General features: G+C 33.5%; 1 protein-coding gene across 3 annotated transcripts in view; it reads right to left on the reverse strand.

Annotated features, from left to right (window-relative positions):
• LOC138694653 (histone H2A deubiquitinase MYSM1-like) overlaps positions 1–15,612 on the reverse strand; it is a 36,772-nt gene that overhangs the window by 12,655 nt on the left and 8,505 nt on the right. For all 3 annotated transcript variants that reach the window (XM_069818603.1, XM_069818602.1, XM_069818601.1), the window contains exons 5-12: positions 13,591–13,825; positions 12,024–12,599; positions 9,153–9,309; positions 8,243–8,415; positions 7,259–7,438; positions 6,118–6,304; positions 5,820–6,039; positions 4,214–4,415 (exon numbers count right to left, since the gene is read on the reverse strand). In XM_069818603.1, coding sequence (XP_069674704.1) covers positions 4,214–4,415; positions 5,820–6,039; positions 6,118–6,304; positions 7,259–7,438; positions 8,243–8,415; positions 9,153–9,309; positions 12,024–12,599; positions 13,591–13,825 — 1,930 coding nt within the window. The remainder of the gene's footprint in view (positions 1–4,213; positions 4,416–5,819; positions 6,040–6,117; positions 6,305–7,258; positions 7,439–8,242; positions 8,416–9,152; positions 9,310–12,023; positions 12,600–13,590; positions 13,826–15,612) is intronic.

The following is a 15,612-nucleotide window of genomic DNA, read 5'->3' on the forward strand; positions in this document are numbered from 1 at the left end:
TAATCATCACCATTGTTGTTTGGAATAAATTAATCATGTTCCAATATAGAGAGATAATTTGTATAAACAAAAGCCGCCCTAAATAAGGGTTCGATAGATCGGCCTACTAATCAATTCATAAAGAATAATAAGTAAACAAAACAATTTTGTGACACTTGGAAAGAAAAAGAAAAAACATTAAGATAAGAAAACGTAGGAAATCAGTTACAATAAAAATTTTGTTGGGTACAAATGATTACTAATTATAGCTAAGGATGATTGTAACACGTGAGATCCTATGGCATCAATCGTTGCATCAGAAATTTTGTATTGTTTAAGTTGATTTAAAGTTTCACGTGGGATCGTGCCATGGGCACCGAACATGAGCCCAAAAACTGTCCAATGTGTGATGTGGTATTGTGCTCCAAGATGCTGACAACAAGGCTCATAGATGACTTGTTTTTCACGACAGACCTCTTGTGGCTGTTGCTCATGCATCTCGAAATGGATTGTGGGATCAAGAATGACACCCTTATCTTTCTGCCGATCAATTATGATGATATCAGCACGTCTAGTAGAGCCATCAGAAGAGATGCAACCAACCTCCTCATAATCCTCATAGGAAGCATTTTGACGGATTGAAGCTGCGATGAGAGAACGAACCGTTTTATGTCTGTTGATTCGGAGCAATTCTCCATGATGGCAGAAACCCAAGATGTGAGGAAGCGTTTCTTGCTCGTCGCATCTTCTGCAACGGGTTGAGTCAAGAGTTCTACCAGGGAGAGTACGTACAGGTATTGTATTACAGTTCATCTTAATGGCTTGCGTCCACTGACTGCTCGAAAGTTCCTTTTTGGTTGAGATCCACGAATTACCTTTCTTCCAGTGAGAATAGAAAACAACTCCCAAACCTTTACTTTTCAATTTGCTCCATTGATGAAAAGAATCTTCACGCAATGCTTTTCTTAGTTTTTGAGAAGAAAAACGTTCAGAGCAATCGAAGGTAATTGTTTGATGCAATGTTCAATTTCGTTTGGAAGATTTCGAGTGGCTGCTACATGAGGGTTGTCAACGTGTAAAAGTCTTTGACAAATATTTAAGTGCTGAAGGTAAGCTTCCCACTGGGCTTTAAATACTCCTAAACCTCGCAATCTTCTTGGTGCATACAACATAGCATCCGGGGTGTCAGTAGGAATGTTAATTATTTCCTTAACAGCTCTGCGAATTAATTTGTCAATATCAGATAGAAATTTCACTTTAAGATCTTTTAAAGGAGCACATTGGAAGGGGTAAACCAACTGAGGCCAGATATATTGATTTAATATATTTATCTTTTGGTCAGGCAAGAGTAAGGGTGAAGTGACCAGCTGATTAAGATTTTTTGTCAGTTTTTCAATTAGGTGCGCCGCATTAAATTTTATTTCATCATTAAAAGTAATGCCAAGATATCTTATAACTTCATCCGATTTGATGCAAGATATTTCTTCTCCATCGATCAAGGTGAGGGAATCAGAGCAGAGACATCCTTTACGTAGGTGTATAACATTACTTTTATGCGGGTTTACTTCAAGACCAATTCTAGCTAAGGAATTCATAGTCAGCGATGTTGAATATTGAGCGGCAGATTTATTTTTACACAATAATACTAGATCATCCGCAAATGCAAGAATGGAAAGATTATTTAATTGAGGTGATATATTGTATCCATATTCTCCAGAGATATTACTTTCGCTTAATTCCTTCATCACGAAGTCAATGGCAACATTGAATAGAATTGGTGAGAGTGGAGCCCCCTGTGCAACTCCTTGCTTGATCATGATAGGGGCTGTCTTTGTAGTTTTATTAATAGTGATAGTAGTAGAATTTCCTATTAAAAGCGATGTTATAAGCGTCTTGAGTTTTGGAGGTATAGGCATAGAGACATGATCACACGCCTTAGAGATGTCCAGAAAAACTACACAACAATCCTTTTTATTAACTTTTGAATCCTTAAGGCATCCATTAACAATAGAGGAATTTAGGAAAACACCTGGACCAGACATAAAACCTCGTTGGTTAAGATTTAAATCAAGATAAGATTGTAACTTGATATCTAATACACGCTCAATAATTCTGCGCAGAACAGAATAGATCGTAATTGGACGCCAGTTCTTAAGAATATCTGGATCGACATCCTTATAAATCAGAATTGTGCGTGCACGTCGAAGGCAAGGCGGAACATGTCCCCAACAGAGCATATATGTGGCAATCAATGAAAGAGATTTATATAAACGAAGCTCTTTAATGACCTTCATTCTGACTCCAGCTTCACCTGGTGCAGTGTCAACCTTGATACCCTTACATGCAAATGCAATATCTTCAGGGGTGATGATAATATTGTCAGGATCTGAATAATTGGATACCGAAGATGACTGATAGTTATCAAGTGTGCAATTGTTGGCGACACCATATAAATTGTTGTAATATTCGTATACCGAAGAAACGGGTAACTTACATTGCATAGGACCTTTAGAGGATAATACATGCTGCACAATTTTCCGACGGAAGTAATAATTAAATTGTGCTAAATCATAAGCGTATTTGTTCTTCCTTCTCTCAGAATTCTTCTTACTTCTATTTTTAGGATTACTTGACTGTTTATAAGTAATACCATCTGGATTATTTTTCCTAGCTTGCCGTTTTTTGTAATAAGTTGTTGCAGGATGTTGGGGCCCTTTACATTGAGATACTGATTGTTTAAGGTAGTGACAATATTTTTCAACACATTTATCAAAGACGGCATTGTCTGAGACATCTAAACAAGCTAAGGTGTTGAATTGTGTACCCCAATACTGAAGATCAAAATTATCATGTAGGGAATCAGACGTAGAAGATGTAGAAGAAACAGGCTGAGACGACGAATTTGTGAATTCATTGTTGAGTACAGGATCATTAAATGACTGATTGAGAATGTTTCCACGTACTTCAGACTTTGAAGATGTAGAAGGAACGGGCTGAGACGAAGAATTTGTGAATTCATTGTTGAATACAGGATCATTATATGAGTGATTGATGATATTTCTATGTACTTCAGGATGGGCACGTACGATATGATGGTTAAAGCTTTTAAAAAGACGGCCACATATTTCACATTTACGTAAATTCTTAGGTGATACATTTTTATCTGAATTTTGAGTATTAAGAGTAGTTTCTTCATTAGAAACAGCTTGGGATAAAGAGTCGTTATTATGACATCGATTGATGTGAATATGAATTCCTCTGGTTGTGAACTGTTTATGACAGATTTTACAATTTACGAAGAATTTTGTATTGTGCATACTATTTGAAGTTGTGGGAGTATCGTCCATAATTACACAAAACCATCACAAATTTCAGCAAAAGACATAAAATATTACAATGAGGTCGATCAATAAGTCTTCAAAAAAAAAAATATATATATATATATATGTATATATATATATATATATATATATATATATATATATATACAATAGTTTGTTTACCTAAATTAGAAACACGTAAAAAAAAAAACTTAAATATTCACTAGAAATTGATAATATCTTCAAAAGTCGTAAGAAATATAACAGGAATTAAACTCTTGCATAACACAGTTGTCCACAAGACCACAATATTTCATTAGTTATATCCGTAATAAATTGTATGATTCTTGTCCATAGAAACCATGTCAACAAATAGGACCGAAAGTAAATTTAAGATTTATCCATAATCTAAAGAGTTAATTATGCTACTAACATTATCACTTGAAACACGTTTAAAAATAATAGTATCAGATTATAATTCTGCGTTAGAAACTCACTAATAAAATATTAAGCTCCAATATATCAGTGCTTATAAGCAGATCATGGCTATACAATTCCATGGCCAACTATATACAACGATGTAGAGTTCACTTAACTCTTTCCCACTATATCATAATAAGTTCACCTTACTGCCATCATAATTTTGATTTAGGTTAGGACCTACATCATATGGTATTGAAAATGTATTGTTTATTGTTACAATTTTACATTTATGCTTTTGCCTGTTATGATGTTAATTTCGATATATTTTCTGCAATATATATCGATTATCGAAATTAAGTTTGCAATATATTGCAATATCAGTATATCAGTATTTAATTTATTTCCTCCATCCCTACTTTTATAGCAATGTGTTAGTATATTTATATTTTCTTGAAATAAAGCACACACAAACACTTATCCATAAAAATCACCTTTTCTTTGTAAGTGATAGGCGGCTGTGAGCTGTATTCTGCACTGAAATCCACCATTGCCTCTGAATTCTCTTCATGGAGTGAAAATATGGTTTCCATTCGGCGCAATAATGTGTTGATATTCAACTCAGTTGAAATAACATTTACTGTCAATCGATATGGTGTACTGGTAAGCTCAGTGTTTGGTTCAACAATAAGACACCTGAAAGAAATAAAACACATAAAATATTTAATAAAACAGCTTGAACCTCAATGATATACTTAACGCACCAATCACTTTAATGAAAATAAAAATGAGCTAATTTAGGTAGGAATTGTCAGGATAATTTGGGTATAAGTTACAATTTATTGAATAAAACTTTACCTAATCTTCAAAATTTAATATATATTGTCTATTTCACAATGGTCTAGCATGGAGTGTTAAAAATTTGTGTTGATCACACTGATAATGCCTTGTAAAAAAAAAACATTTCTTGTTTTCCAGTTTATGAAATGACCCCATCACATTCAAAGAAATATTGTTGGGACCAGCTGAGATACAGTAACCAAATTCATGTATGTGTACATTACACATGTTTAGAACATGCTTTTAATAAATTTAGTAATATATTATCCTAGATCATATATGTAACAGATAGTTCATCCCTATGTTAAAATTGGCAGCACTTTGAAGAGAACAACTGCCAGGATCGCCACCCGTCTGCTGTAAACGAACACGAGATGGCAGTACAGTCGCTAATGCAATTCAAATGGGAGTTATGACGTGACTCCTTATGTAACAACTAGATGGCAGCATAGCAAACCTGACGAAAGTTGTTTCCGTCAAAGCCTATAAGGCCGAGCTATCTGGGTATATGATCTAGGATATTATTAATAGTTTGTTAGTAAATTACAATTAAAACTTGGGGTAATTTGGGTATAAGTTACAATTTAATGAATAAAACGTTACCTAATCTTCAAACACTTGTCGATTTACGTAATGTATATTGTCTATTTCACATTGTCTAACATGAAGTGTTAAAAATTTGTGTGATCACACCATTGGCGTCACCAGCATCTGATTATTGAGGGGGATACTTAGGTTTGCTCGAAACCTTATCTGAGAGACCAGACAATCATTCTCATCAGACCTGCGTACTTTTTGGTTCTGCTGTGATACAAGCCTGTATGTATGTACCTGTATGTTTTGACTGAATTAAATGTGATAAGAGTTGTGAAACTAATGATAGTGTTAACATAAGACTAGAGTTTCAGGGATATTCTTCTATTACAGATAACAAAGAGTTGCATGACTTGACTTCAGTAACATTCGAGGTATTTAATTTATTTCTTCAACTGTTACCAGAATCGAAGGGTTATGTAATGTCTAGTGAAAATCGATTATTGCTGTTTTTAAAATGTACAGGAAATCTGCATTCCCACATGTAGCATGAAAAAAATATATGTTGTCAAATTGAAGTACCAATATGGAGTAGAAATTAGTTGATTCAGGCCAAAAGGCAACTTATAAATTTTATTAAACAGAAAGAAAAATTTCTTGCACCTTTTATAATATATACCAAAGAGGACAGTTATTACTATAAAATAATTATTTAAAATAGCTTACCTATACTCAGATGCTGACGTCTTACTAGTGGGGCAATAAGGAGAGAGTATGAATCCCACAAATGGTGCAGAGGCTGTTTTAGCAAACCAGTCCTGCATATTGCTCTGAGTATCCAAATCCTGAAGAGATGGATTTGGAAAAAACGTTGGATGTGAATGGTACCAACCAACAACCTCCAGACCTTCGTCATGAAGATGTTCACTAGCTTCAGTCTGAGACACTGTAAAGCATTCAGTCAGTCTGAGTTGGTAAATATGCAAAAACCTATAAACTCATTAAAGTATAAAGTTAAGGTTACCTGGGCACATGTCACAATGTACACCACTACTACTACTTCGACAAGCCAAAGCTCGCCATATCTGAAGAACACGACGTTTGAGATCATATTTTCCTCCAAGTAATCCAATTACTTCTGAATGTGATGAATGAGCATGGACATCCATAATAAGCAGTGGCTCTATGTGCAGTTCAACTGAATATGGAGCCTGGAAAAAAACACACACATATATTATACAAAACTGACTGCTGGTAGGTTTACTCTCCACCTGCAGAGAATTTACTCTCCCATCAGTGATTTATGCTACACAGAAGCAATAACAGGCATGTGGGCAGGTCACCAGCAGTTCTGCATGTGTTAGTCACAGACTGCATGATTCACATCCGTTATTCATAGACTATATACTGTACTTGTTTTTTAATTTAAAAAAATCTTTTCTCGGTACAGAATTCCCAGACTCTTACACTTTCAAATATAACTCTCTCACTCCCTTCCTCCCCCTCTTTTTGCATGCATAATACGAATTTGTGCAAATTTAGTAATGTACACCTAATTATACTTAAATTACACAGTTTATGAAATCAGATATCTTGCTTTTTGGGATTGCAGATGTCTCTTGTGTGCAATCTAAAGAACGAAAATTTGCAATCTTATTTCGATGCATTTCATTTATGTATGTTTTTTTAATAATAGTTCAATATAACGAACCACAAATATTAATATTATTCGCAATGTGATAGAGGAACTGAACTGTGAAGTGTGTAAAACATAATGAGAAATTGTGTGTCATATTGTTCACTTGACATTCAGGAATAAATAGAAGAAAGAATGGCTCAGAAATATTTATATTTGTGGACATTATCATCAAAACAGCGCATCAGTGCACAAAAAACGGCCACTTTTTTGTTATGATAATTACTCATAATGGTGAAACTTTTAGTAAATCTGAAAATAGTCTATAATTGCAGAAGCAGTGAATACTGAGCATGTCAAATTGCAAGGTGAAAGAGTCATTAGTTGCTGAGAAAAAAATTGAATTTTCTTAATTTTTTAGTGCTCAAACCTGTATATCCCTCTTTAAGGAAAAGAGAAGTAATCCCTCAGAGATTCGTTAAAAAGGGGTTCTAATGTACTTGCTACCAAGGTAACTGCAATTACATACTTGTTTTGATTCTGAGAACTTGTTGCAGTAAATGAGTTTTATAGGTTCTGATTTAGCCACACGAACTTTGCCAACGTTTTTATGGGGCTCAGGCATCACAACTGTTGTATGAATGGCTTCTCCATCTTCACTGTGTGTTATTGTGTAACCTCCTTCACCAGCCATTTGAAACCAACCATCCTAAAAAAATAATAATCTATGTCAAAAATGACATTATATTTCTCGAAGAATGACCAGGAAATTGTATTTAGAAATATGTCAACCACAAGATGGAGATAGAGTTCAATTCAATTATAGATCTAAGAACATGAAATAATTGTCTGATATATAAGGATTTGGAAGGGATCAGTTGTGGTATTTTGTAAATATTATCTCTGTATTTGCCTGGGGGAATAAAGAAAACCCCGAAAATCCCTTTCAAGGATAGCTGGTCTGTTGTGATTAAAACTGGATCTTTTCAATATAAAGCCTGCACATTACCTCTTGACAAGACATTTTTATTCATAAATATTAGTTCCAAGGAACATTCTTTTGTCAATTTTACATGCTATAGTTATATATTGAACAAAATTATTTATAATTTTTCTTTTTCGTGTTGAAAATGATATTCAAAATTTGATGTATATAACATAGCAGTATTTTTCTCTGGTCTGCAAATTTAAAATCCTGAACAATACATTAACTGCTTGATTTACAAAATGCTAGGTTTGCTAACAAAATTGCAATATTGATATTCAAAATTTGATGTGTATAACATAGTAGTATTTTTCTCTGGTCTGCAAATTTAAAATCCTGAACAATGCATTAACTGACTGATTTAGAAAATGCTTGATTTGCTAACAAAATTTCAATACATCAGTGAGTAACCAAAATCATAATTAACTTCTAAACAAAACCACATCAGAATTCTTATCAAATAAATACTGTACCATAAGTTACTGTGCTCACATGGTATAAGAAGTTCTCAACAAAATGTAAACGTACTTGAATGTTTTTCTTCTTGCGAGGTCGCATAGCGTCAATACGAGCTTGATGTTGGGCTGCTTGTTGTTCTCTGCTTAGCTTTTCTTTTCCTTGACCACTTGAAGAAACTGTAAAATTCTCATTGCCTCCAGAATTGGAAATCAGGTATAATGGCCTTGTGTAGCGAGCTTGCTCTATACAAAGCAGAACATTTACTCATTTATCACACATAATCGTTCTTGAAAAAGAAACCATTAAATCATCACAAAAATCTGTATTAGTGTTTGATGTATAAGATAAAGAGAAATTAGACTAATGAACTTTAGGACTTATAGAATAAGTGAAATTTCTTCTTTACCTCTGTCCAGGAAACAGAAGATGTTTTTCTGAAAGATTGCTAGCCTAGAAGACTCACTAGAAACACTCACCTCCCAAAAATTAATGGTCACTTTTTCGTAGTTTGTAAGTTTTAAAATTTCACAAATGACAGTTTGTTCAATCTTACATAGAAGTCACAATTTACTCTTACATACTTTGTTTATGATTTTTTCATTACTGTAGTACTTTGTTTCAAGAGCAATATTCGAAAAAAAAATTATTAATTTTCTGAAAATAATTCATATTTATTACGTTCAATAGTAGTCTCAAAGATATATTTGTTATCAAGTAAATGAAGTTACTAAGTTCAAATTTCCCTATTCAGAGTAAAATTCCCTTGCTGATAATGAAGACAGATCCAGTCTCTCAAATGCATTTTTTAGATAAAGCATAAGCAATGGGACATATTAAGAGAAGGGATTATGAAAATATTAATAATTTCAAAATGTTGAGAATTAAACTCTCCATGATAATGAAAATAATCAAAGAAAACCACATTCTTCATTACAGATCACAATAGTAAAACAACAATAAGTACTTCTGTATAACTTACCACAGCCGAAATTGATGGCCCCTATCTGTTCAAGGTAAGCATGAATACGTCCAATGCAATTTACATCACCACAGTTCTTCAGTCCTGTTCTTACAGACGTTTTAGTAACATATGTTGGTCGACTGTGATACCAGCAATCTAGAATGTGGTTTCGTATCTTGAAAGAGAACAAAAAATTATAAAAAGTTATATAAACTTTTAGTTTGTAAACAAGAGTGAGAATACAGAATTAATAATTTTTAAATCCACAATAGATCAAGATGTATCACAACTACAATGGTAAATAAATAAGTATAAATAAATAAAAAATAAATAAGTAAATAACTATGTAAGCAAAGAAATAAATATAAAATAAAAAAATGGACGCTTAATTGGAAAAATACATGCAAATGCAATCATAGAACATAGTACAAAATCAATTTAACATATTGGCCATGACTGTATAAAGAAAACACCTCAATAGTATAGGTATAATGCAATCTGTAATGATAAACACAAATATGAATCAAGATCACCTCCTTCAATGCAGAACACTCATAACAGCACAGAAACTAATTCTGCAGCCTATACTGAGAAAAAATAAGATCCATTACTTATTGGAAAACGATTCTATCATTTCAAGTAAAATGTTCTTACACTATCATACACCTTCTCAAAATTGATGAATAGTACACATAGGTATTTTCTAAGTTCCCAAAATTTTTATGGCAGTTGTTCAAGAATGAATATCTGATCACATGTTCATCTATGCTGCATAAACCCAGCTTGATGGTCCCCAATATATTCTACTGCAAATGGTTTGAGTCTGTTTAGAATTAATTTGAATAGAATATATATATACACTAAGCAATCGAAAAGCATGATACCTCTATAATTTTTATATTTGTACAAGTCTCCTTTCTTATGAATTGGAATGATTATTCTATATCTCACATTTTTATGAACTTGTTTCTTGTTTCCAGATATCTAAAATTAGTGTATGCAACCATTTAATTCGACTATTTTCACCAAATTTAATTTGTTCAGAGAAGTTTCATCTTCTCTTCTTATATTTTATGTCTTCAATGACCATTTCAATGTCAAGCAAATCAGATCTTCTGTCAAGAGTTGTACATATAATTTATATTTGCAAGTTGGTAGTATGTATTGTAATGATAATTTAGTAAATTATCAAAATGTTTGCTATACTTGAAATTTATGTTTTCCAGAATTAAATTATTTATCATTATTACCTTTTATACCAATGATGATTGGATGCTAATATTTAACATAAAAATGTTTACTGTTTAGTCTAAGTCCTTAATATTGTTACTATGTCAATTTAATTGCAGACTAAGTGACATATATTTCCGGTTGTTTTAAAAATTCCCACAAGTCATCAATCGATAACATAATTATAATATGTACAAAATAAAACCCATTAGATTGATTAAATCGTGTTGAGACGAATTTCCAAAGTCCCCCTTAACCTACTTTTGCTTTCTTCTTTCCACTTAAAATAAATTATTGCAGCCAATTCATTATTAATTTGCCAGTTTTATCTAAAAGCAGGTAACACGTACCTAGTTCATTTCAATGAAGGATGCATACGAGGTGTGACAATTAAGTTCGAGAACTTGCCACCATGCACTTATGTTGGCGGCACTTTACAAAAGCTCAATAAGATTTCATAACCTTGGTATATCAGTGTCTCTCACAGCTGTGTTCGTGTCGATGTGTGGTGGTGCCATTATTACTATTGAGTGTTTTTGTGTGCTGTCGCGAGAATGTTGGAGGTTTGAATACATTGCAAAAATTCGTAAAATTTGTACAAACTAGACATACAGTTAACTAAATTTACTATTTAGAAGTGCTGAAAAGGCTGCATGAGAAATATGAAAATTACATGAATTTTATGCCAACAATTCATGTCTCTTGCATCATGACAATGCACCTGTTCACAAGGCAATGTTTGTGAGGGAGTTTTTAGTCAATAAACAAATAACTGTATTGGAACGTACTCCCTACTAACCGATCTGGTATAATCAATTACTTTTTTCTTTATCCGAAGATGAAGGAAATATTGAAAGGACATTCTGATGACATTCAAGACATCAAAGTTAATACGATGACAGCTCTATTGGCCATTTTAGAAACAGAGTTCCAGAATTGTTTTGAAGGATGAACTAACAACTGGCATCAGTGCATAACTTCCCAAGTGCAGTACTTTGAAGGTAACCATAGTGATATTCAGCAATGAAATATGTAACACTTTTTCTAGGATGAGTTCGCTATCTTAACTGTCGTAAAACCTATTATTAATTATACAAGATTTGTTAGCTGGGAGATAGGGTCCTCCAAGCATGGCTAACCTAAGGCTGCAACATCTAAAGATACCCCACTGCCTTTTGTGCATGGCTGTAAATAACATGAGGTGGCAAAAATAAAAGCGGGGTAGGGGTTACACTTTATTTTACGTGATTGAGCAAATCTGCAATAGAATAAGCAAGTAGAGAGAATTGACTGTATTTAATTTTAAATCACTGATTTCCATCCAAAATCGAATCATCAAAATCGATGGTCCTAAAAGCATATTCTTTCCGTTTGTGACATAAAAGGCCTACAAATTAACTACTGTTCTAGAGCAAGTCAGACCTTGGATATTTTATCCAAAAAATCCATCATTCTTTTCTGTGTCTGAATCATGATACTTGACTTTAGAGATAAGTGCGGTATTAATAAAAATAAAAATGCAAAATTATCTTCACCTATTTGAGAGTAGGAATAGATTCGAAAAGACAGACCAAAATAAAAAGAAAGACATAGAGAAAAATAATAATAAAACAATTTCCTAAAAAGATCACAGAAAATATAGTACAAACATATACTCACTTTCAAATATCTTTTTGGAGTTTTTGCTGACCTTCCTTCAAAAAATTCTGCATGTATGATTTTTTCTTCTTCTGTGATTGTATTCGCATCAAGTATTAATTCTTCAGTTGGTGGTGGCAAGTTGAAAATACTCTCCAAAATATCTTGATGACTCATATTCGTTAAATATGAACTTCCCTTCCCACCTTCCTTTACTTCATTCCAGTCTTTCAGAGGAGAACATTCTATTGATTCATCATACGTACAGGTAAGAGTATTTTCAATTTTGCTAATTATACCAATACTGTCTCCATCATTGTTTTCTTCTTTAGGTTCTATTTTTACATCGCTTACTATGTCAGATGGTGGACATCTGACTTCCAATGTACTTGATTGACAGTTATGAATTTCTAACATCGCAATATTTTCATTTGATGATTCTTGATCTTGGTGAGTTTTAATAGATTCTGTATGCTTGCTGACTCCCATGAAACTGTCACCTAAAGTACAATGTATACTCACATCATCCACACTTTCCTCAATTTCGATCTCATCATCTCCATCTGAATCATGACTGTTCTCTTTCTGAATTCGCACCTGGAACACAAGTGGGTCATTTCATGAAAACATAAAACATTTTTTTTTAATTTTGGATAAACAAACTGGTTTACATAACTTACATACATTGAGAAGTATATTTCTCTATTCTAAAGCTAAATCTTTAAATAGTTTTTAATATATACATGTTATTGTATGACATATGTCAACATGTCGAGAAATGAGTAAGGAAATTGAATATGACAAGTTGAGTTCTAACAAGAAAAATCTGGATTCTATTATGCCATATACATTAATATACTTTTCCTATTACACATTTCAAAGTTATTTTGAATTTGTCAGAGGTCATTACATTTCCAGTACTCCAATGATGAACTACCTCTAGTGCTTCATTCAGTATGTTTTCAATTTTGCTGTTTTTATTCTTAAGTGCTGATGTCCATATTACGAAATCATCAGAGTAGAGAAGACAAGTGATGTCAGATAACTGAGGTAATTTGTGTATTAGATCATTTATGTACATGTTAAATAGGGCACAACTGCTAACAGCTTCTTGAGGTAGTGCAATCTGAAACTATTCATATTTGGATGTTGCATTTCCGTATTCCACCTGACAGTAACAGTTCGATTCCTGATGGGGTCAGAAACTTTCATGTAAAATTTCTACCTAGGGACTAGGAGAGGTGGCAGTGCGCAACTTCTAATCATTAAATTTGCACCAATATGCCTGGGTTAAATCCCAAATCTCTTCGCATGCATAAGAAGAGAAAGCATATGTCACTGTTAATAGTGATTTGTTCATCGGAGAGGGAAGTGAAGCCTGGCAGCTCCCTTAGTGCTATTCGAGAGAGAGAGAGAGAGGGGGGGGGAGGGAGGGAGAGGGAGGGGAGAGAGGGCGAGAGAGATAGAGAGAGAAACACACACACACCCCTTACAGTAAGGTGTGTATGTGTGCGCATGTCTCTTTTTATGTAAATGATAATGAATAATATTATGAACTGAACTAGAATATCATTCAAGAAATTCTTACCACTTCTTCTCCTGAAGACAAAATTATACCAATTCGAGCATTTGAAGTAATGGCTGAAGGGTCATCTTGATCAATCACTTTTCCACCTGATATTGGTTTTCGTTTCATCTTCCTAGTGTGGCAAGTTTCTATATTTGATCCAAGTTTTCTACCAAACCGGCGATTTGCTTTTGAAGGCTTTTTAGTACATTGAAACTTGGAAGGAACTGACGGTCTGCCCCTTCTATTTTTCCCTCTGTTGGAAAGAATACAAAATGTAAGTAAGTAAGAGACACATACAAAGTAATTCTGTAATTTCTTCATAGTGCAGAACAGAGTCGTGTTTCTTTTCATTCTTATTTGTCTTCTTTCTCTGCATCATTACTGGTGTGTCATGTTTTATATATTTTAAGTTGCATTGTTTCTTTATAAAGATACAGTAAACAAAATTTTCAGCGACAGTAATCAGCTCTATAAATCGATGCATATGCAAATCATGAAGTTAATCATCAGTAATGCACGCACGCACGCGCGCGCACACACACACACACACACACACACACCACACACACACACACACGGCAAGGGACAGGTGCTATCATTTCATTCTATAACTTACAATTATATGTAACTATACCATTAAGCAAATTCGCAAAGCTGAAATAGTGGGAATAATGCATGGTGCAAGTGCAATCCTTGAACAGAATAACTGTAATCATTCTAATGGTATCTTACTGTGAAAGTAGAGCAGCACTGTTTGCCCTGAACAAAAAATAAATTATCTCAGTGTGTTGTTTTTGTACAAGAGCGCAATCGTTCAGGTACCCAGTCATTCACAGAACAGGTGTGGTAAGCAGCCTCGGGCTGCAAACCTTTGGTTCCCTCCTCCGTACAAGATAAAAAAGATCTCAAGAATTGTAGAACAGAATAAAACTCTCAACGAAGTCAGTAAGAATAATGTCCTCTCAATTGTATGGGTTAAAAGACACAGTGATAATCTGGGTAATGCAAGACAGATGAGACTGCTAAACTGATCTCAGGAAAAGTGTTCTAGGGGCCAGAACCTGACATTCTTATTTTATTTTAATATTACTCTTAAGAAAATTTTTAGTTCTTTAATGATGTTGTATCAAGTACTAAGTTATTTAGTGTCAATGGAATTAGTGTTAACGTAATAGTATAGTATTTGTATATGGAGAGACGAGACCAAGAATTTGCCATGAAATTACTGGCATTCGCCTTACAGTAGGTGAAATCTCATGGGGGAGGGAGACCAAACAGGTAATCAGCCCAAGCAGGAATCGAACTCATGCCTGAGCATGCTCCAGATCATCAGGAAAAAGGACTATTGCAGCGGTGGCTCACGAAATTTTAAAAACGTTTTCGGTGAAACTACATTGAAAATAAGAAGATATATGTCTCATCTTATTCTCCTAAAGGTCCTAGTTTGCTCTAAAATAAAATCTATGACATTTTTCGTGTACTTGAGTGTATGTTACATGCAATACTTCCATCCTGCTATAGCAGCAGAAGATTACTGGCATTGAATTTATTTTTACAGTTATGATACACAATAGAAGATTTTAGTTGTTTTGAAGCTGATACATGAATGTCTAACACTTGTGTTAGAGTAACTAAATGATTCAGAATTCAAGTGATATGTCTTTCGTGTTAGTGTTAAAAAAAGGTTCACTTCTATTTTTAGAAGCATGCCAAGTAATAAGGATAGTATTAGCCAGATGTTCCAACAAGCGTGAAATACATCAATAAGACTGATGTTACTGCAACTCTGCAGTAAGAAATTACTACTTTTATATCTTGAAATTAACGTCACAATTGTAATCGTCTTTCAGTTTGTAATAAATATTAATATAACCTTAAGTTTCACTGCTTGCAGAAGTATATATAATAATGCAAATAGTTACAAAGTTAATACCGTACTATATTATACTATAATACATTTTGTTTTGTTTCTATCACACCAGAATAACTAAAAAGTAGTGCACAACAAGACACAATGTATAGTGATGACATCATGATTTT

Source organism: Periplaneta americana, chromosome 2, assembly GCF_040183065.1.
Source record: "Periplaneta americana isolate PAMFEO1 chromosome 2, P.americana_PAMFEO1_priV1, whole genome shotgun sequence".
Taxonomy (NCBI): domain Eukaryota; kingdom Metazoa; phylum Arthropoda; class Insecta; order Blattodea; family Blattidae; genus Periplaneta; species Periplaneta americana.